The 22,259-nt window shown below is 43.7% G+C and overlaps 1 protein-coding gene and 2 non-coding genes across 4 annotated transcripts; 1 reads left to right on the plus strand and 2 right to left on the minus strand.

Annotated features, from left to right (window-relative positions):
• Window positions 1–6,063: 6,063 nt before the first annotated feature.
• On the plus strand, window positions 6,064–13,201 carry Gpx5 (glutathione peroxidase 5). 2 transcript variants are annotated; one of them, XM_059262385.1, is made up of 5 exons: window positions 6,064–6,221; window positions 8,394–8,547; window positions 10,864–10,981; window positions 11,412–11,511; window positions 12,594–13,201. In XM_059262385.1, the coding sequence occupies exons 1-5, from the start codon at window positions 6,135–6,137 to the stop codon at window positions 12,798–12,800; spliced, it is 666 nt and encodes a 221-aa protein (XP_059118368.1). In that variant the 5' UTR covers window positions 6,064–6,134; the 3' UTR covers window positions 12,801–13,201. The 2 variants fall into 2 exon arrangements, with proteins under 2 accessions (XP_059118368.1, XP_059118369.1); XM_059262386.1 differs by lacking the exons at window positions 10,864–10,981; window positions 12,594–13,201 and having other exon boundaries at window positions 11,412–11,473.
• A 4,720-nt stretch (window positions 13,202–17,921) lies between these two features.
• Trnar-ucg (transfer RNA arginine (anticodon UCG)) lies at window positions 17,922–17,994 on the minus strand. Its single transcript has one exon. It is a non-coding gene; the product is annotated as a tRNA-Arg (tRNA).
• A 3,490-nt stretch (window positions 17,995–21,484) lies between these two features.
• On the minus strand, window positions 21,485–21,558 carry Trnat-ugu (transfer RNA threonine (anticodon UGU)). The gene has a single exon. It is a non-coding gene; the product is annotated as a tRNA-Thr (tRNA).
• Between the last annotated feature and the right edge of the window lie 701 nt (window positions 21,559–22,259).

The raw sequence follows: 22,259 nt of genomic DNA on the forward strand, positions 1-22,259 counted from the left end.
CTGCCAAGAAGAGATCAGAGGTCTGACATGAGGAAAGACTTCAGTTTCCCAAGATAAATCATGAACACTTGGGCCCCACCAGCGTAGAAAGTAATTCCCACTCAAATTTCCCTTTGGGACAGGAGGCGGCTGCTTTGGTGTGAACGTGAGGGGAGAACTGCAGAGGGGACCGTTTGGGAAGAAAGCTTAGAGCTGGAGAGACATCGTTTCTCATCTGGTAACCATGCTCCTGTGGTCCACAAAGCTGAGCAGACGGTGCAGATCCCACGGGTGGAGCGGCCAGAGTTCAGTGTGGGAAAGGGAAAATCTGAGAATCTTTTGTTAGTCAAAATACTTTTCAGTGTCTTTTTGTTCGTTATGTCATCAGAGTCTGGTTAGTTGATGAATTTGCATCATTCTTAACAACTCCAAAACCTTGCCAAGCATAGTGGTGCCCGCCTTTAATCCCAGCACTCGGAGGGTAGAGGCAGGTTGATCTCCGCGAGTTCAAGCCCATCCTAGTCTACAGAATGATTTCTAGGACAGCCAAAGCTCTCTCTAAAAAAGAAAAATAAATAAATAAAATAATTCTAAAGCATCTTGAACAGCTAGCACAGATCAATAGCCACCCTTCTTTATTTTATATCTTTTCACCATCTCAGTCAACGTAGGCAACAGTTTTACCAAGTGTCTTGTTGCAGTATAACCAGCGTTGTTATCTTCCCAGAGTGTAGTATCTGTTTCCTTGATACAAAAGTGGGTGTGGACTAGAGATAATATTTTTTTAACTAATGTAGTAATGTGATGCTGATGGAGTTAAACCAAAGGTCACAACTTTGAAATGATTGCCCTAGGAGCCCATTAGCCATGCTGTTTCCCAGGCTTTAACTCCTAAGCTTTAACTACTGCCTCTGTGAGTCTAATATATCTAGGGGGAAGCAAGAAGACTGCTTTTGCCTCTCAAATGTCAGCAGAGGGGGCACTTGACAAAACGCAGTGCGTTCCACAGAGGGCGGATCAAGAGGTCTCTGCTGCTGCGGCTGAGTAGCACTATTTACGAAGCTCTCTAGTGGAGCACCAGAAACTTCTTCAGAAGCAAGACTCCTCCAAAAGCGGTATTTGAGATTAAGCCCTTCCACAGCAGGCCGCCTAATGAGCTCTCCAAACAAGACCAAAGCGATGCCCAAACTGACGGGGACGCAAGTTTTGTCACTGAAACAAAATAAATGTGAAAAAGCAAGGCAGCATGACCCCAAAGGACAAAACTTCTTCAACCACTGAATTCAAAGAAACTGAAATAGGCACAGTGCTGGGTGAGGGTTTCAAAGTTCCCCAGTAAAGCCACCAGTTGCCTGAAAGAAAATGGAAACAAGCAGATGAATTCAACTGACGGCCTGGAAGGAAAATCAGCAAAATAGATGAAAAAATCAACAATATGGATAAAAGGGAAGTAATATGGAAAAAAATTTTACCAAGAAAATTGAGATTTTGGGGGAAACCCAGACAAATAAAAGTGTTGGACATGAAAAGCTCAATGCATCAAATAAAAACAGTGGAAAACATCATCAATTGACTCAACCAATCAAAAGAGCGTAAGGGCTGGGGGACAACGTCAATAAAATACTATATTTAAACATCAATTAAGAAATAAAATGAGGCCAGGTGTGGCAATCACACACTTGGAAGGCAGAGGCAGGCAGATCTCTGTGAGTTCGAGGCCAGCCTGGTCTATAGAGGAAGCTGCAGAACAGCCAAGGCTACACAGAGAAACCCTGTCTGGAGAAAACAAAGAATATAAAATGAATGAGCATTGCCGCAGCATCCAAGATATCTGGAACACAATTGAAAGACCAACTCTACAAATTCATGAGATAGAAAGAACTGAGATTAAAAAAAAAAAAAACAGAGGCAAGAGAATCTATTTAATGAAGTTATAGCAGAAATTTTCTCAAATTTAGAGAAACAAATGGACACCTCTATTAGTCATGTTTTGTTGCATTGAGACAACACCACGACCTAAGAAACTTGTGGAAGAGCGTCTATTTTGGCTTACAGTTCCAGAGGGAAAGTTCATAGGGTATGAAAGGCATGGCAACAGGCAACCAGAGCAGGAAGCTGGAGGTCACACCTCCAGCCACATGAAGGAAGCAGAGAGAACAAATTAGTGAGTCAAGGCTAGGAACTCTCAAAGTCCACTTCCAGTGACATAGTTCCTCCAGCAAGGCCACACTTTGTAAAGGGTTCATAAATTCCCCAAACAGTGCCGCCAACTGGGGACCAAAGGGTCCAAATATGTGAGCCTGTGGGGGACATTTCTCATTCAAATGCCACAACATCCAAATTCAAGAGGCATTTAGAACCCCAAAAAGATATGACTAAAAAAAGAATCTCTCTACAACATTCATAGTCCAATTCCAAAAATATAAAGCAAAGAAATGGTATTAAAGGCTGTAAGGGAAAATGTCAACTCATCGCAAAGGCAAACACATCAGTAACATCAGATCTCTCACCAATGTCTATAAAAACCAGGAAAGCGTGGAATCTCAAGCCCTGAAAGTCACTAACTTCCAATCAAGAGTATCTGTCGTGACAACCGTGCCAGTACTACAGAAGATACTCAGAGGAGAGCTTCAGTTATGAAAGCACAGAAAACAGCACATTTAATGGGAGGAACCCGAACAAAGGAGAGCTAAAATGGAATCTACCATGTCCCACATGGTAAGCCAGCAATCTTTCATGTTAATGCAGAGTGAAGCTAAGAACAATTACCCAGAAGGCCAGAAAACTACCAGTAAAATAGTAGGAATTAGTAAATGTCTCTGGCTGATAATTTTAAATGTAAATGGCCTCATTCTAGGAGTAAAAAGAAGCAGACAGGCTGACTCTACAGCAAGAATGAAATGCAGGCTGGGTGTGATGCTCCATGCCCTTGATCCCTGCTCTTGGGAGGCAGAAGCAAGCTAACTTCTGTGAGTTCGAGGCCAGCCAGGGCCACACAGTGAGTTCCAGGACGTTCAAGGCTATCTAGTGAAACTCTGTCTCAAAACAACAACAAACCTAAATCCAATTCCTGTCTCTGAGAAGCAAGTCTCACTGATAAAGACACTCACAGGCTGACTCGAAGGATGCTGTACAATCTACTGAAGGAATGGAAGCCAAAAGCAAGGTGTTCTGGGATCAGGTAACCTTCAAACTGCCGTTAGTAAGAAGAGATGAAGATATTAATATTACATGTTAATAAAGCGAAGGATTCATCAAGAAGACACAACAATGTTAAGTATATATGGATTAAACATGGAGGCTCTCAATTTCATAAAGTGAATACGAAGGGAAATAAAGTACCTGACAGATCTTGACACAGTAATAGTGGGAATAGTGTCACCAAAAACAGAAGCTCATGAAACCTCCAAAAGAGATCACATCCTAGGTTACAAGTCTCTTCTTTTAAAACCATATTTTTTGTGTAGCAATGTAGTTCACAAATTAATAACACCGTAATAGTATGATTTGGTATAGTTTCAAACAGAAGAAAAGCAGATGGCTTTATAGACCCTTGCATTTTTTTACATTATAAAGACTCTTGCAATTTTTTAAAACATTTTTTTTAATAAGTGGGCCAATGTAACAAATATATTCAATGACTCATCATCTCAAACTTCTTTCAGGTCATCCTCTAATTTACACACACACACACACACACACACACACACTACATGAAATGTAATTTTTAAATGTATTTTTTAAATCGTATTCATTGCTGAGTGTGGTGGCACACTCCTGTCATCCCAGAATTTTGGAATTGGGAACAGGAAGAGTTCAAGGTCATCCTTGGCTACATAGGCATTTAATTCAGCCTGAGCTACACAAGATCCTCTCTCAAAACTAAAATAGTAAGTGAAAATGTTCAATATACTTAGGCATTAGAGAAATACAAATGGAAACTACTGTGAGATTCCATCTGATCTCAATCAAAAGTGCTAAAATCAGCAAATGCTAGTAAGGACATGGACAGAGAGGACACCTTTTGTTTGCCCACCGTAAAGACTGTAAACCAGTGCGGTCACTGTGAAACTCAGTATGGCTGGGCGGTGGTGGCACACGCCTTTAATCCCAGCACTCGGAAGGCAAAGGCAAGTGGATATCTGTGATTTCAAGGCCAGCCTGGGCTACAGAGCGAGTTCCAGGACAGGCTCCAAAGCTACATGGAAAAACTCTGTCTAGAAAAACAAAAACAAACAAACAAACAAACAAACAAACAAAAACCCTCATTATGGAGGTTTCTTGAAATCCAAAACCAGACTCACAATGTGACCCCCCCTATCTGTCCCTGGAAATATCCCTAAAGAACTAACCCCTACTACAGAGCTACTCACTCATTCATGTTTATTGCTAGGAAATAGGTACAGCCTCTAGATGTCCAATAACAGACACATAGGTAAATAAAATGTGGTACATACACATAATGGAATTTTATTCAACCATAAAGAAAAGTAAAATTGTGACAGGAAAATGAAGGGAACTAGAAATTACTATGTTAAGCAAAGTAACTCAGATTCAGAAAGACAATACCAGATTCTTTCTCTCCAATGGATCCTAGGTTTTCTCTTCTATATATGCGTGTGTGTGTGTGTGTGTGTGTGTGTGTGTGTGTGTGTGTGTGTATAGAGGGTTAACATAGGTCATGAAAGGGGAGAGAGGGGGTCTTAGGAAATGGGGAGAGATTAAAGATGGGTAACAGAGCACATACATCATGAAAGTAGAATGGGGACTACTGAGAGCAGGAAGTGGCTGACAGAGGCAGGGGACAGGGAGTGGGGAGGGGCATCAAGAAAAACAGTGTATGCCTGAAAATATGATCCTGAAACCCACTGCTTTATATGATAAATTAAAAAACAAACCCCCAAATGAGTAAGTTCAAAAATAAAAGGCACTGCATTCAGTGGAGCCACCTAAAACGTTGAGAGTTTTCTTGTTTCCCCCTCACCCATCTAGTGTGCAGGAGCACCGAATGCCAGGCTGCGCCCAGGCTGGGTCCCATCAACACTTTTAACTTGTGCCAATCTGATAAACATGGATGTATCTCTTCTTATTCATAACTCTTTGATTATTGTTGAGAAAGAACATTGCATCCTACCACAGATACCACTGGGTTTCCTGGGTTCTGCCCATTTCTCTCTTGATCAGATAATCTAAAAATTACTGATTTATAAGTCCTTGAGAGCATTTCTAGAATGAGCATATCAATGTGCTGTGGTTTATTTTCAATTCCTGCCCCACTTCCCGCCACCAAATTCTCTTGAGCAGATCGAAGGTGGGGCTATCTTTTAGGGTTTTTTTAAGTTTATTTTTTAAGATTTTATTTTACTTATGTCTGTCTGTCTGTACATCTGAGCATGTGTATGTGGGTACCCTCAGAGCTAGAAGAAGGGTTGAGATACTAAAGCTGGAGTTACTGGTAGTTTTGAGCCACTAGATATGAGTGATGGGAACCAAACTCAAGTCCCTCGCAAGACCAGCAAATACTGTTAACACTGAGCCATTTCTCTGACTTCTATTCTTTACTTTTTTAAAAGCTAAAAAATAGCCACTGCTTCTGTTACTGCCCAACTCTTTGTATTATAGCAGTGAAATAAATAAATAAATGTTTCTTTTTTTAAAAAAAAGCTAAAATCGCAATGTTAGGTAAAGTACTTGATTGGTTGTGTTTGTTGTTGCATTTTTATGCGTTGAACTCAGAGCCTTAAGCATATTAAGTATACAGCATACCACTGAGCTGTATATCTCAAGCCCTAGAAATGGTATTTAGAACATCCATGCCAACTGTTTGGCAAGAAGTCTGTCTTTATCTCAACATTCACATCCACTCAGGAAAAGCAGCTAAGGCTTCCAGGATCTATAAAGGGTTGCCACAACATTTTGATATTCCTGCCAGGATTTATATGTGTTCCAGGTCCTCACCACACTAGTGAATTCTAATGCTCAGGGGGCGTGTGTAGGCAAGGATATGACTTAAAAGCTCTAGGTTTGCTGGACAGCAATACTTACTGCCCTTTGATTGGTCTCAACAGGTGTGGGCTGGTCTTAGTCAAGGTGTCAAAAAACTGGGGAGATACAAAGACCTCAGGTTCTCAGACCGGCGATCTACAATTCGAGTCATGACTATGCAGTTAAGAGTCTTCTATCTCATCCCACTTCTTCTGGCCAGCTACGTGCAGACAACCCCCAGGCCGGAGAAGATGAAGGTGAGTAAGATCCATAGAGAGCACAACAGGACTGAACATGGTCGCAGCTTGGGTGAGAGATAAAAAATTATGGGGATGTACATAATTTGTTCTATAAAAGGCAGCTCTGGGAAGATTTTTACCTCTCTTTGAACCTGACAAGAAAAAGTTGCTGGGTAGATATGGTTTTTGTGCACCCAGAGCTGCCTTATTATATGTGGAGACTCAGAGTTTAATAAGAGCTGGTCTGGAGGCATGGAGATCTAACATTCAGACTCAAAAACATTTGGGAGAGCAGAACAATCAACATCAACACTAAAGTGGAGGGGCTGGGGAGATGTCTCAGTAGTTAAGAGTGCTTACTGCTCTTACAGAGGACCAGGGTTCAGTTCCCAGCACCTCCATGGTAGCATACAACTGCCTTTAACAACTTCTTCTCACCTCTGCAGGTTCCTACGTATACACAACGTATATACATACACACTCAGGCACACACACACATATGCATTAAATAAATAAACACAATTTTTGGAAGAAAAAATAAACTGAAATAGCTAGGCATGGGGGCTCATGCCTGAGCTTAGCACTCAAGGAGCTGAAGCTAGAGAACTGCCATGAGTTTGAAGGCCAACCTGGTCTAGATAAAATCAGACCACGCCTCAAACTCTCCCTCACCCAAATAGATAAGATGGACTAAAATGAGTCTTCAAGTACAGAGTCTCTCTAAGATATTGCACTGTAGTACTCAACATGATTTTCATTGCTGTAGCTCCCTGCCTGCCTCCTCAAATAGTATGGCTTGGAAGTAGGCATCAGGAAGGTGAGGATGAATGCTTTTTATATGTTCTGTATATATCCTTGAGTATTGCTGGTGCATGAGGGGGTGTGCATGTGCGTGTGTGTGTGTAAAGAAAGACTCAAAAGCTTACACAGAGAAAGTGCTTTGCCCCTCAGAGGAGGACCTACAACCTCAGATGCTAGTGATGGGATCATCAATGGTATAGGACTGGAAATGTTGGGGTTTGTTTTGCAGTATTCCTTCTGGCTGGGAGCAGATGGTGCTGACCACATCCTTCCCAGCACTGCATTTCCAGGAAGTCTGGTTGACCCTTGTCTAAGCTGATCTTCATCGTCTGATAAGGAAAGCCCATTTTGATTTTTTTTTTCTAGCCAGCTCAGCAGGGCTTTCTTGGTCGATGGCATGTAGCTTTCTTTTCTACTCCTTGTATTCCATGAGCAATTTATAGCTGCCCCCCCCCAGCACAGTGAGTGGATCTGGTTGTGCTGGTGAGCATCTATTCATCCACCTCCTCCTTGCAGGGACCAAGCCAAGGCAGAGACAGAAATAGAACCTAAGACTTGCCTTATAGAAAATTTTAAAGTGAGGATGTGCAATGAGAATTTCATGTAGAACTTATTTCTATTATCTGGAAATCTGCTCCAAATTCTTCAGATATGACAGGCTGTTTTTCTCAATCTGAGATAGGCTTTAGGGCTCTCCATAGCCTCTCTTGGTACATACCCATAGTTTGTTTTCATGGTGTTGGCATATAAGACAGCCATATGAGTAAGAGAGTGATAGAAAGAGAAATCCCATTGCCTGGGAATGTCTGGGTTCTGTTTTACTTTGGGGGAGAGGAGCTCAGAGGCCCAGGGACAAGAGCTGCCCAGATTCACAGACACTCTGAATGGTAGATCTTATTCCAGACTAGAAATCTTTCCATTCTACCATGTTCATGAGTAGAGTGAGAGGCCAGAAGACATAGAAAAAGAGAAGTAACTAGGCCATCTTGAAACATTCAGACAATGAAATCTGGCCTACTTGGAGAGCAACCAGGCAGTGTGCATTTAATCCATGGCTGTTCTCAGCCTCATTTTCACAAAAGCCAGGGTCCCTTTCTTTTTGATGCCATTTGCTCTCAGTTCCCTTCAGTCAGGTTCATCCACACATGGCCTGGTCTCCTGCCATGTCAGGACAAGAGAAGAGTGACAGACAAGCCTCCTGCCACTCCTTTCTCCACAAAAGCAATAGATTTCACATCAAGCGCTACTCATCAGTTTTCTCACCTCTTACACAATTCCTGTTTGTTTTCTGAATCCTGGTTAACACCTTCATTGTTCGTGTGTGCTTTGAATGATCAAACAGACATGGGGTATTGTCACTCATAACAAAGCCCTCAAAAATTCTTCCAGATGAATTGCTACAAAGACGTGAAAGGCACCATCTATGACTATGAGGCTCTCGCTCTTAACGGGAAGGAACGCATTCAGTTCAAGCAGTATGCAGGCAAGCACGTCCTCTTTGTCAACGTGGCTACCTACTGTGGTCTGACAATTCAGTACCCTGGTAAGAACTCAGAGCCATATGACTTCATGACAAAATTTTTTCAGCTGACTATATTCTAAATTACATTGGGAATTCTATTCCACGTCTATGTGTCATAGTAATTTATTTCATTCTCTGATGTCTTAAATCGGCAAGCAATGGCCCACACGTCAAACCTAGCCAGTTCATTTTTTTAAAGGCTTTATTGGAGCACAGCATATCCTTACCTATGGCTGCTAAGGCAGAGGTCAGTAGTTATGTGGACAGCATACGATCTGCAAAGTCTGAAACACCATTTGGCTCTTTACAGAAGAAAACAAAACTGCTAGCCCTTTCCTTGGGTAGGCCTGGTATCTGCTTTGAGATTGCCACTGGGATCAATAAGTATCAAGGAATTTGATACTTCTCAGAAAATTCCAGAAGTGTCCTTGGCAAATACAGGAGAGAAGATCCATATTTTTGAGACTTTTGTAGGGAAATCTGCAATGCCCATGAGAGGAGCTCGGGGACTTTACAGCTGGTGTAGTGTGTGAGCAGAGTAGAACCTGGTGCAGGAGGCTGCTGGCTACTTGAACTAATAAGGCCTCTTGTGAATTATTATGGTGTGCAGTGTGCTTTGCAGAAGTAATGTATTCATAAGGATTGAAAGTCAAAGGAACAGAAAGTCGTAGAGTGAAAGGCTTTTTCCCTTTGCCGCTCTGAGAATACTATCATGTTTGTGAGAGACGTTCTTTCTTCCGAAGCCCCCATCGTCAATAATGTAAACACTATTTGATGACTTCTAACTTAATAAAGTACATTTGAAGTCACTCCAACCCCTCATTCTTTTTTAATTGAACAAAAATTCATCTTATCCATTTATAGAGACCTTAAGAGTGAATTATATCCTGGCATGGTGATGCATAGCTGTGACTCCTACACTCCAAAGGCTGAGGAAGGAAGGCCATGAGTCTGAGGCCAGCCTGGGCTAATAGGGTGACTGAATCTCAAAGAGAAAAAAGAAATCTGCTTATTTAATTTCCCCTTAGCATGTAACAGATAAGTAATCCTGGGAAGAGCTGCTAACGGGCTGACGGCAGGCTTCCTAATTTCGTGTCTCTTTCCTGGAGACAGGGATTGCCTGGTAAAGATAAGACAGGGAGGGAAAGAAAGGATGTGAGTGGAAATGGGGAGGCAACGTCCAACTTTAGAAAGGGGCTTTGAGAGATGCTAATTGGCCAAGCTGAACCTAGTGTGACAGACGAGTGTTTATCAGGGGACTAAAGGCATAGAACCCAGAAAGGGTTAACAAAGAGCAGGGCAATTGGAACGCTCCATGGCAGTGGACAGGAACATTGAAGTTTGTGCCTTGGTTCAACTCTGAGGACTTTTTTTAACGGTAGAATTCGTCTTTGACTTCCCCAGGACGGTTGCTAGGTATCAGAAAGTTCAGCTTGAAGCTCTCAGCTCCTGTTAGCCTGTACCCAGGAGAGAACCTGCTCAGCATGAGCTATCCCGTACCCAGAAGAGAACCTGCTCAGCATGAGCTATCCTGTACCCAGGACAGAAGCTGCTCAGCATGAGCTATCCTGTACCCAGAAGAGAACCTGCTCAGCATGAGCTATCCTGTACCCAGAAGAGAACCTGCTCAGCATGAGCTATCCCGTACCCAGGACAGAACCTGCTCAGCATGAGCTATCCCGTACCCAGGACAGAACCTGCTCAGCATGAGCTATCCCGTACCCAGGACAGAACCTGCTCAGCATGAGCTATCCTGTACCCAGGAGAGAAGCTGCTCAGCATGAGCTATCCTGTACCCAGGACAGAACCTGCTCAGCATGAGCTATCCTGTACCCAGGAGAGAACCCCGATTCTCATCTATGCCTGTTCCTTTAGGAGAAGAATGGTCCATTCTGTCAGTCAGCCAACAAGGAGGGCTAGATGATGAGCTGTGGTATTCCTAGCTGGCTTTGTTTAAATAGTGCCAGGGTTTTAAGCAACGGACATGGGTGGGCTCCATCTCAGGGGAATGGAATTGGAAATGGAACCTAGGAATCCCTGTTTGTAAAAAGGACTGCATGTGACTATGAGTATGAGAAGTGTTGTACCATAAAAAGAGGGCTCAGAATGCACATCTAACTTAAGTCAGGACATTCAGCCTTTCTGATCTACAGATGGTTTTTCTCCTTCTGTTTCATTGTCTGTAAAATGACCAACCCATGGGGTATTCCTCCGGTCAGCCTGGGCTGTATAAATAAATGTCCATATGTTGGTTATAGTAGAAGCATAGCTGAGGGGTCCTTCCTGGATGTGGGGTCTCCAGGTCAGGTCATCGTGTTGTCCTTTTTCTAACCACAGAACTGAATGCACTCCAGGAGGACTTGAAGCCATCCGGCTTGGTTGTGTTGGGCTTTCCCTGCAACCAGTTTGGAAAGCAAGAACCAGGAGAAAATATAGAGATTCTTCCTGGCCTCAAGTAAGTACCTGCCTGAAGCCCCTTAGAGGCCTTGTCGCCTTTCCTGTCTCAGAGGCCCTTCAGGCCCTCTGAACCTCCTGGGAGGGTGCTCATTCATAGGCTCAGGGGCACCTGCAAGCAGACTTTAAGTGATGAGAATCTGACGAGGTCCAAAGGGCTTCTCTTCACTCCTGACTGAGACCCAGACGGACAGTGGAGAAATCAGAGGCCAGCTCCTCCTAAGACAGAAGCAGTGAAGTGAGAGGAGACAGACAAGAATCTAGAAATATAAAGGGAATCAGAGACCAACATACAAAACAGGCCTTTGACTTCTGCATACCACCACCACCACCCTACCAGATCTCCACCTCTTTCTGTCCTTCTTCTGTCTGCATCTCTACTGTCCTGCCATAACATTTACCTTCATGTCCCAACCTTTGACTTGTTGCAGGTATGTTCGTCCAGGAAAAGGATACGTACCTAATTTCCAGCTTTTTGCAAAGGGGGATGTGAATGGTGAAAAGGAACAGAAAATCTTCACCTTCTTGAAGGTGAGTGATTGCTTGAGTGTGTATAACTCCTTTCTCCTAATCTTCCTAGCATCACTTGGGGCTTAAAATTTCCGTTAGATGGTTATGGGAGAAACAGACCCAAGGAATTAATTATTCCTGCAAAGGGGTTGATCTTTCTGGATGAAATCTCCTGCATAGCACGGAGATGTGAGCTAGTCTTTAGCATCTGCAGGATTCTGGTTTGGGGAGGAATCGAGAGCTGTGTGCAATGGCAGCTTTTACTCAGCCCAGTGCTCAGGGGCATTCATTCTCTCATCCACCCAAGGTATTTTTTGATGAATGCCTGCCACCTATAGGGCAGGCTACTTAGTAACAACATAAAGAACTCAGAGCTGGAAAACTGCTGCGTGCCTCTCCCTGCACTGATGAAACAGAACAGTGTGAGGGGCTTCATAAATTCCATCCAGTTTTTAAAATTGTCCTTTATTTAAAGGTCATGGGCCACATGCAAGTTATTCTTTTGGTAGTCTTTTTAAAATTAAGTGACAAAATGCGGTTTTGTCTTTTTTTCTTCGTTGATAAAGGCTTAGTAGCTCAAAGTTGTCCCCCAAAGGTATTTTTTGAAATTCCACTAGTCCGTAGAACTCTAGACCTTAGAAAGAATATCCTAGTCCAAGCCATATACTTTGCAGAAAAGGAAAATGAGCCTACACGGTGGTATCTATCTGTCATCCCAGCACTCGGGAGGTGGAGTCATGAGGATCAGGAATTCAAGGTCATCTTCAGATACATATTACGTTTGAGGACAGCATGGGCTCCCCAAGACTCGTCCCATAAAACAAACGAACAACTAGAAGAAACGAAAGTCTGAAAGGCAATACATCTTAACCCATGTAACTGAACGTGAGGTAGACTGAGAGAGTACACTTGGATTACGGTATCAGCAACATTCTTGGTGAATGGCAGGATGGTGATTAGGAGAATATGTGGGTTTTTGCAGGAACCACAGGAGGCTAAGATGTCTGGGTCTCACAGGGAGGGGATCACCTGTGAGTGATGATGCCCAGGATCATCTGGGAACAGAAATACTGTGTTTTTTTTCCTCTGCTTTTCTGCTGTAGCGCTCCTGTCCTCACCCCTCAGAGATTGTCAGCACACACAAACATATCTCCTGGGAGCCGGTAAAAGTCCATGACATCCGCTGGAACTTTGAAAAGTTCCTGGTGGGACCTGATGGAGTCCCTGTCATGCGCTGGTTCCACCAAGCTCCGGTCAGCACTATCAAGGCTGACATCCTGGCGTACCTGAAGCAATTCAGAACCAAGTAGGAAGGCCGGTCTTCACAGCCCATCCTGCTTCTCCCTGCAAGCCCTGTTCTGAAAAACATTCATCTTCTCACTACACTCTTTACTTAAATGGACTCTACCTGCCCGAGTCACCCCTAAATTTACTACATCCCTCCCCTACACAAATTGGGTTTATGTTTGGAAGCAGCAGACATTTTTCCTTGTAAGATATATGAGTCAAAGAACAAAAGAAAAGGAGAAAGCTAAATCCAGAGACCCCAGTTACAGATTTTTTTTTTTTTAAGCTGGGTGTCTCCGTTCTCACCTGAATGTCAGCACTCAATGGGTAAGACAAGAGGAACATGAATTCCAGGCCAGTCTGAGCTACAAGAGACCTTGTCTCAAAGAACTCCCAAAAATCCATCAACAACAACATAACTATTTTGAACCACTCAAATTCATCAAAGGATATGAGAATGGCTTGGTTGGACATTGTATTCAAGGAGAGAGGAAGATTCTCCTTGGCCATTCTGACTCCTTCTCTTTCCAGCCTGAAGGTACAGAAATAGTAATGGAGGATGGCATGACAATCTAGGTTCCTCCTCCTAAAACTGTTGTCTCTTGATACAAATGTGTTGTATGTTCCCGTGTCTTTCTGACTCAGTCTTTACCTCTCATACCATCCCATGGGCCCTTCTGTGGCCGATCTGAGAAGAATGGGCACAGATTGATTCACACAGGAGAAGTCATCTCTCTCCTGCCAGGACCCTGAACTTGTCTCTGATTCTACAAAAGTGTTCCTTCCTGTCTTATCTTTGTGGTTCAGCTAGTGCTTCTGAGTGGTGGTGCCTTTCATCATCTGAAGGATAGGATTCTCCCACCCCAAACTGGGACTCCTCAACTTCAGAACTAGACATATTATTTCCAATAAAATGTTTTCTGAAGCATTCAAGATCTCTGGTTCATTCCTAATCAATGCTTATATTTAAATCTCCCTCTTCCTGCTCCCAGTACAAATGACATCCGGATTATGAACCTCCTCGGAGACAGTATTTATCCTCGCAGATGTTTGGAAAGTTGTCACCCGATGGCTTGTGGTGGGGAGTTATCTTTAGAAACTGCCTCAGGCCAAGTTTGTCCCAAGAAGACTTGGCCACAAAGTTTTAACTGAGACCCCATCAGTTCCAGGGATGTCTGGGGAGTTGGCTGGTATTGCTTTATCCTTGTCCTGCAGCCCAGTCTTTCTCACTAGTAAAGCCGACTCTCTAACTTGCTATATGTTCTAATCTTCATTCAGAATGAGCATCAAAATCAGAATATTCACCTCAATGGGAATCCCAAGCCTAGGTGTTGACAATTCACTAATGTCCTAGCAATTTTTTTTTGAAATGTTGGGTGTCATGATAGGCAGATGCTGTGGGCACTGAGTCACACCCCCAGTAATCCAATAATCAGGGTGGATTAATATCTCTGTTTTAATCCTCACAGTCATCTTTCTAGGAACTGCAATGTGCAATTGTCAACACAGGAAAACAAGGCACATCTGAGGAAGAGATGATAATGTGATTTTTTTTTTAGGTTAAATTATCTACCACCTGGTTGGTAATTAGAAAATGAATGTGGCATAACTATGTGATTATTGAGACTTCCCTCCAAGCCGAGTGGTACAGCTGACCATGGAGGGATACACACTAGAAATATGCTGGTACTGAAAGCTGTGTGTGATAATAGAATGGCCATTGATGAAGGAAATCAACAGTTTGGAGAGACACGGTGGGAACAGTTGTGGTGGCACATCATGAAATAAAGCCTAATGTGAAACCATGCCTCCTGGATCCTTTAAAGAAAATCTCAGGCCTGATGTGCTGACGACATTTATAATCCCAGTATGGAGGAATTGAGATAGAAGAGCCCCCCAGTCAAGGTCAGCCTGAGCCACATAGTGAGAACCCGTCTCAAAACAAAAGTGTGTGTGTGTGTGTGTGTGTCTGTGTGTGTGTGTGTGTGTGAGAGAGAGAGAGAGAGAGAGAGAGAGAGAGAGAGAAACAATAACAACATCTCTCATGCTCTGCTACTCAACAGCACAAGAGACCTAAGTTAAATTCTAAATTTAGACTGTGCTGCCTCTGTCAGTTGAGTTGCTGACTGGGAAAGGATAGATCATCTAGACACCAGACGCTTCGATGCATTGGCGTATCCAACTTCCATAAAACTGAAGTCCCTGGATGCAGGCTTACTCACTGATTTAAGACCCCAGAGCACTGTTAGAAAGCCTCTTGCAGGAACAGGGAAAGATCCTCCATAACTGTAGTAAAAATGGTCAGGGCTGACGTGAGAAAGTGGAAATAAGAAATCAGGAATGAGAAAATGGGGCACATTAGAACGCACTAGCCAAGCAATGCTGGGGACCCATTGTGAATACGGTTCACAACAACGCTGGTGAATCTTCAGTTTGAAAAATAAATGTGCTGTGAAATAGGTCACATCAGTCATGTTATTGAATAATTCTTATGTTTCAATTTTTTTAATCATTGTGTGTGTGTATCATTGGGGGTGGGGGGCAAGTACGTGCTATAGAATCCGTGTGGCTATCGGAGGACAACTCTGGGGCCAGCCCTCTCCTTCCACCTTGACAAGCACCGTTAAAGTGGCTGAACCATCTCCCTGGTCACCAACATTGTTGAATACTTTTAACAAAAAAATTTTTTTTTGAAAAATGTATTTCTCTGTGTTACGTACATGGGTGTTTTGTGTGCATGTACATCTGCACACTGAGAAGAGGGCATGGGATCCCATGGAGCCACAGTTATGGAAGGTTGTGAGCACCATGCGGGGATGGGGGGGGGTGGGTTGGGATTGCATGTGGGGCTTGGTAATTGAACCCAGGACCTCTGGAACACCAGTCAGTGCTCTTTTGTTGGGACATCTCTCCAGCCCTAACAAAAAAGTATTTTAAAAAGGTTCATCTTAATCTGAAAATCTTCACAGAAAAAAAAGAGGGGCACAAACCCAGAAATGAAAATAACAAATGTAGCCCTCGTGGTGCATGCCTGTAATCCCAGAAATTGGGAAGCTGAAAAGGGAGTATTGCTGAGACCAGTCTGTGCTACATAATAAGTTCAAGGATAACCTGGGCTACTGTGAGGCTGCCTAAAAAAGAAAATTAAAATTTTAGAAACTTTAAAAATCATGGTTTCATTGTCATTCTGCATTTGTTTAGCCACATTGCATGTATTAAGTGTTTTTCTCTTACCAATGATAATGATACTAAGTAGTGGTAGTATTGGATGCTGAGAGTCTAAAAGTGTTTAATGTTTCACGGTAGCAGAGTATCTTCAACAGTCTTAGGTCAAACCTCAAGGAGAGTGTCTGAAGGAGCTGGAGCTGCCACCCATACTGCAGAAGAGAGCTGAGCAGCTGAGGCATATGCTGAGGGGCTGCAGAGTGAGGACCATGAGGACAGGCCACAGTGGACAAGCATCCGTTTCCCAGGAGTGGAACAAACCTCACAGTGACAGACAGGACTGGTTTGCATGCACCTAACCAACTCCATCTTTTGTTCAGCCAAGGTGATTTCTAGTAGCATTTAGAGAATTTAAATGCTATATTTAAAGAACCCATAGTAAAAACCAAGGCTCTGGTGTCAGTGGTATGAACTCTGGGGGCCCCAGTGTTGGCAGGAAAGGCTTAAGATGACAAATTTTGATAGCAACAGATCATGGGGAGCCCAGCACTAACTGATACATCTATATCTACTACAGCTCCTGTTTCTATGGCTCAGGAAACGTCACTGAAGAGGGGCTGGAATGATGGTGAGAGCCAGAATCCCGGGAAGTCTGCTCCGAAACAGTCTCTCCTAGAAATGACTGCAAAGACCAGACTAGAACAACCGGCAATATCGATGGACATGAACATGGAAAGAAAGGAAAGTTTGAGGGCCTCACCCCTAGACAAAGAACTACGGCCAACTAATGACTGCTGGGAGGAGAATTAGCCTCTCCCAGTGGTCAGTCTTGAAACTATATACACACCAACAAAAATGGATTCAGCAGGTTACACACACATATACGTACACACATAGGTAACAATAATGGTCAAAGAATGTATATGTAACAATAATAAGAAAAAGATAATATCAACTTGAGTATGGAGGTGGGAACATGGGAGAGATTCAAAAGGAGGTAGCTGAGGGGGACTGGAGGGAGAAAAGTGGGGAAAACAATATAATTAATTCTATTTTAATTAAAAACATATTAAAGAAAAAATAAGAAAATGCCTCCACCACATTGCCCTATGTGTTCAGAACATTTTCTTTTCTTTCTTTTTCTTTTCTTTTCTTTTTTCTGTTTTGTTTATTTGTTTGTTTAGGTTTGGGGGAAGGGATCTAGATGATTGATGTATGCTCCTGTAAACAAGAGGTGGAGGCAGAAAAATCAAGAATTCAGGGTCATCCTTGGCTCTATAAAGAGTGTGGAGAGCAGTATGCCTACAAGGTCCCTATCTCAGGGCGCGCGCGCGCGCGCGCGCGCGCGGGGCGGGGAGGACGCGGGTGTGTGTGTGTGTGACAAATAATCCAATTTATTTCATCACCTAAGACTATTTATAGTGAACTTGAATGTAAGTTGACTCACCATATTGTTCTAATAATGTGTCCGTTTTCTCTATTCGAACTCATCTGTTCAGATCGATGTCCTTTTCAGAAGGTCTCTGACTTCTCAGATGTTTTGGGTTCTCAGACTCCGACACATCCACCTGATTAATTAAGTGGGCGATGCAACTCCTTTGAAGTTCGAGAAATCTTCCTTTCCAATGGGGCGACCTTTAAATGGACTTGAAAAATAAAATTCTCAAGGCTCATAGAGCTGCATACACGTGCAAAGTATCGACAATTGTGTGCCCACTGCAACCCCAATACACACTTCAGGGACCACGTGAAGCAGGCTTGTAACCTCCCATCCCGCCCGTTATGACCATCACACCCCACAGTGCGGGCCTGCTCTGCGGCCGCCACACACATTGTCTGGACTGCCTACAGTTTATTTCCAAACTCGCAGACCCGCCACACCCGAGACTTCTTAGGGAAGCGTGGCTGCCTCTGGAAAGATAAAAGTTGCAAGGATAGTTGTAAAGGGTAAGTAAAGCGGGAGGTGAAAAAAAAAAAGCCAACCACGAAGGGATTCGAACCCTCAATCTTCTGATCCGAAGTCAGACGCCTTATCCATTAGGCCACGTGGTCCTACAGCAGTACAAGGATGAAAAAGTATCTCAAATGTCTAGAACATAAGCCCCTAGCTGTCTACATTTCTTTAGTTTTAGCTAAATAACGCATTCTTTGCTGTGAACATTACTCCGAAGATGTAATTAACATTCTAAAAATCTGAGTCACTTTTTCGATATAGCACACTAACAAGCAAAATGCAGATCTCCCACCTTTAATCCCAGCACCCTGGAGGCAGAGGCGGGCGGATTTCTGGGAGTAAGGACCATCTTGTCAACATAGTGAATTTCAGGATAGGCCGGACTACAAAGAGAGACCCAGTCTCAAAACAAACAAAAAACAGCAACAACCAAAAAAAAAAAAAAAAAGAGTAGATCCCAATGTTCTCCAAACGCCCAAAAGTGCGTAGTGCTCCACGTGCCTCTCAACCGATAAGGATTTTAGTAAGAAACAGAAAAGGAAAAGTATTCGTCATCCCTCTGTAATCCTTGCTACACGTGGTTGGCCAGTTTAGTCAGGTCTGAGACCCTCTGGGAATAAACGGCAATCCTGCAAAGGGAGAAGAAAGACCCTCCCTGTGACCCTGCCCTTCGCGCCTGTCCCCAGCCCCCCAGGCGGTCAGTAAACGTTGCTATGTGTTCTCCAGTGTGACCCTTGGAGAGTTCGTACAGTGAAGTGGTTGGTTCCTTGTCAACTTGCCACTCCAAATCACGTGGGTGGGGAGCCTCACCTGAGGAATTATCCTGATTGCCTTAATTGATGTGGGAATACTCACCCCGATTGTGGACCTTACCTTCTGGTAGCAGCACTGACTTAAAAACAAAAACAAACAAATAAACAAACCTACGTAGTAGAAGGAAGATTCTTCCCCTTGGCTGGTTTGGACCAGTGTTTCCAGGCTTCCATCGTTGACTGAGGACCAAGAATCCTCTAGGTTTTCCGTGCCAGATTGTGACTGCTGAGGTTCCCAGGCCTGTGGGCTCTCCGACCGGAGACTGCCACTGTAGGGTGCACCACCGCGGAAGCACCCAGCTTCCAAGCTGATATGTATAGGATATATATTCATCCTATCCGTTCTGATGCTTAGAGAAATCTAATACAGACCCGCGTCTTGTACTGCCAGCCCCGTGTGCTTCCGACGGTTACAGCAGCCAAACGGCACCAGGAAACACCATGTGATTTCTTTCCCCAGCCAGACTGGGGTCCCAGTCATCTGGGACTCATTTCAAGGCTTTGGAAATGTGGAAGAAACTTGATTTTCTGAAAAGCTCGGCCAATCGGAGACTGCCTCCCCTGGCTCTGAGGTTTCTTTCTCTTGAGCTCTAGGAAAGCAGGGTCTAATACTCTGTGAACACCGGCCCACCTTAGTGTCTGTCACCCAGCCTGACAAGGGCCAGTATACAGCCAGGATCCAAACTTACTCTGAGACCTAAAATATGAGAGTTTTTTGTTTATTTGTTTGCTTTTTAAGGAGCAGATTGGAGTGTATCGATCAACATGAACACTGTTGGAGAGAATTTTGCCCAAATAATTTGAAAATTCAAATGAAATCAATTATGTAAGATATGTAAGTTCGAAGAAATGGAAAACATCTCTAAAGCTGCTACATAAATTGAATAGACAGAATTTCTCAAAGAAAATGTTAAACCCAGATATGTTTAGTGGGATGTTCTTCAAAATAATAGCAGAATAATGATTTCACCAGGCTTAACCGCTTCCAAACACAGCAACGGAGAGAGGACTTTTCTGGTTTACGAACACCTCCCCCCCATCCTAACTCTAAAACCGGACAGAGATAATGTGTGCCAGACAGAGAGGAGCCTTATTCATGGTGCTTTAACTAGCATTTGAGTGTCCCCCAAAGGTCCACATGTGGTCAGACTGGTCCAGTGTGACATGCTTACTAAGCAAGACTTCTACACTGTGTTGACGAGATAACTGTCACCCTTTGGGGGACTGCTGACATACTTGCACATTTCTTATTTGTTTCAGCTGGAACTCTTCGGAGGAAACCACCTGGTCACTCGATCACCCGTACTGATTTTTTTGTGCACCTGGAATAAATAAACGTAGCATGAGCATTGTCCTCCGTGTGTACTCATGTATGGGTATATACGGACTCCACAGTAAGATTCCATTCCTTCTTTGCTGGGCCGGGCTTGGTTTTGCAAAGGACCCTGTGTTTCTTTTCGTGCTGTAGTAAGGCAGTTTCTTCTCCCGTGACCTTTGGCTGTTTCTCGACTTTGTACTCACCATGATGTGAACTCACCCCAGAAGCTTGATGCTCCCTCCAAACTCCACAGTGCTGTCTCCACAGAAGCAGTCTCCAACTCGGTCATTGTTCTCCGCCACGTTCATATTTTCTGCTCTACTAAGCATATGTGTATCCACAAACAATAGGAAGTGTTGTCTTTAAACGTACAGAAGGGAAGTCATGCCAGAATATATGATTATTCTGAGTTTTTGTTTTTCCCCTCAGTTTTATGAGAAAATAGAAATACTGTTACTATAAGATTGTTCCGTTCTTGTAAGACAATTATTATGAAAAACAAACTTCCTGGCCAGATGTGGTGGGCCACGACTTTAATCCCATCACTCGGGAGGCAGAAGCAGGAGGATCTCTATAAATTCAAGGCCAGCCAGGGCTACACAGAGAGACCCTGTCTCAAAAGCAAACAAACAAACAAAGAACACTCATTTTTAAAAAGCATCCCTGCTAAGGACAGTCTCTTCAGCACAGAAACCTGAGCAGGAGCAGGAAGCCCAGTGGGCGGGAAGCCGAGGGACCCTTCTGTACTTGCGAACCCTTCTGCACCGGCGCTGTACGACTAGCTTAAACTAACGCTTCCTAAATCCCCAAACGTCATCAAGACCTCAGGTGACTTAGACCCAAACCCACTACTGCATCGCAAAGTAAATTAAAAGGAAATTAAAGGAAACTGGAAGGAGGTGGATGAGAGAGAGGCCTGCCTTTAACCCTGAAAGTAGAAAACACAGAGACAGGAGACATCAGTTCGCTCACTCGCTCACTCAACAAACGGCGCAGCCGCAGCCTCGGAACTGGGTAGCAGAAGGTGCTCTTTTCGAATTGTTATAATTGGCCATTGGTCAGGAGTTCCCTCAAGTCTGCTCCAGCCTCCAAGTCCCACAGCACTTCCAGGCTGGCAATAACCCTTTCCTGTCCTGGAACATCGGATGCGGTGTCCCGAGCCCCCTCCCTCCCACTGCCCGGCCACGGTGCGCCCCGAGGGCGCGGGCAAGCCAATGCTCCTAAAAGCGATTTGAGCACGCTCGCTCCGTAGGTACCCTTTTCATTCTTGTACGTTTTTGGGGGGGCAGCCTAGCTCGGTCTCCTTTTTATCTTGTAAGTTCTGGACATTTGTTTGTGGATGAGAAGAGAGCTTGTCTGCTATCCGGCCATTTTCGAGAAGGCGAGCTGCTCGAGTATTCTCTTTATGCATCCACACAACTAAAGAAATGTTCAGGAAGAAAAAAAAGAGACCTCAGCAGGCCCCACTGGGATTCGAACCCAGGATCTCCTGTTTACAAGACAGGCGCTTTAACCAACTAAGCCATGGAGCCAACTGCTGCGCAGACTCTCAAAATAAACCTCTATTTAATTTCTAAGGGTCATTTTGTTCATTTAATTTTTTTTTAAATAATTCGAATGTATTCTCAGGATTTTTTTTTTAACTATAGATTCAATTTCAATTTATTGTGTATTACGTGGAATGTTCTTGAAAAGACCAAGAATAACAATTGCCTATGAAAACGCTCAGCCTTCACTCAGTTCCTGTCCCACAGGGCGCCTCCTCCCACAGAGGGGGTCCGGACGGGAAAGGAGAGAGACACGAGCAGGACAGCTCCCAAGCCTGCAGAAGCCACTTTCTGACTTCTTTGGGACCAGAAGTCTTTGGGACCAGAAATGTATGAAAACCTATGTGTGTGTGCGGGGTGGGGTGGGGGTGGGGGTACATTTACCCTACTCACTCTCTTTCTCCAGCTTTCCTCTTTGATCCAGGGGAGGCTGTTCGCACTTAGTAAACTTATTTCCGTTTTGTTTTGTGTGAAGTAAGGTCTCACTTTGTAGCTCAGACTCGCCTCCAACTCAGGGCAATTTTCCTGCCTCAGCATTGTGAGTGATGGGGTTACAGGTGTGAGCCATCACACTTTGCCTATCTTTTTTAAACATTGGAAAAATCTGTTGATTGTTTATTTAAATCCTGACGTACCTTTTCATTTTAAAATCCCCCCATTTACTCTTATTATGCCAAAGTTTAGGT

Source organism: Peromyscus eremicus, chromosome 5 (genome assembly GCF_949786415.1).
Source record: "Peromyscus eremicus chromosome 5, PerEre_H2_v1, whole genome shotgun sequence".
Taxonomy (NCBI): Eukaryota; Metazoa; Chordata; class Mammalia; order Rodentia; family Cricetidae; genus Peromyscus; species Peromyscus eremicus.

Bases quoted from the DNA above. Each gene is read 5' to 3' on its own strand.
- Gpx5 (XM_059262385.1), top strand. From the start codon at position 6,135: ATGACTATGCAGTTAAGAGTCTTCTATCTCATCCCACTTCTTCTGGCC. The intron at 8,548-10,863 runs GTAAGAACTCAG...TTCTAACCACAG, and splicing joins TCTGACAATTCAGTACCCTG to AACTGAATGCACTCCAGGAG. The intron at 11,512-12,593 runs GTGAGTGATTGC...TTTCTGCTGTAG, and splicing joins AAATCTTCACCTTCTTGAAG to CGCTCCTGTCCTCACCCCTC.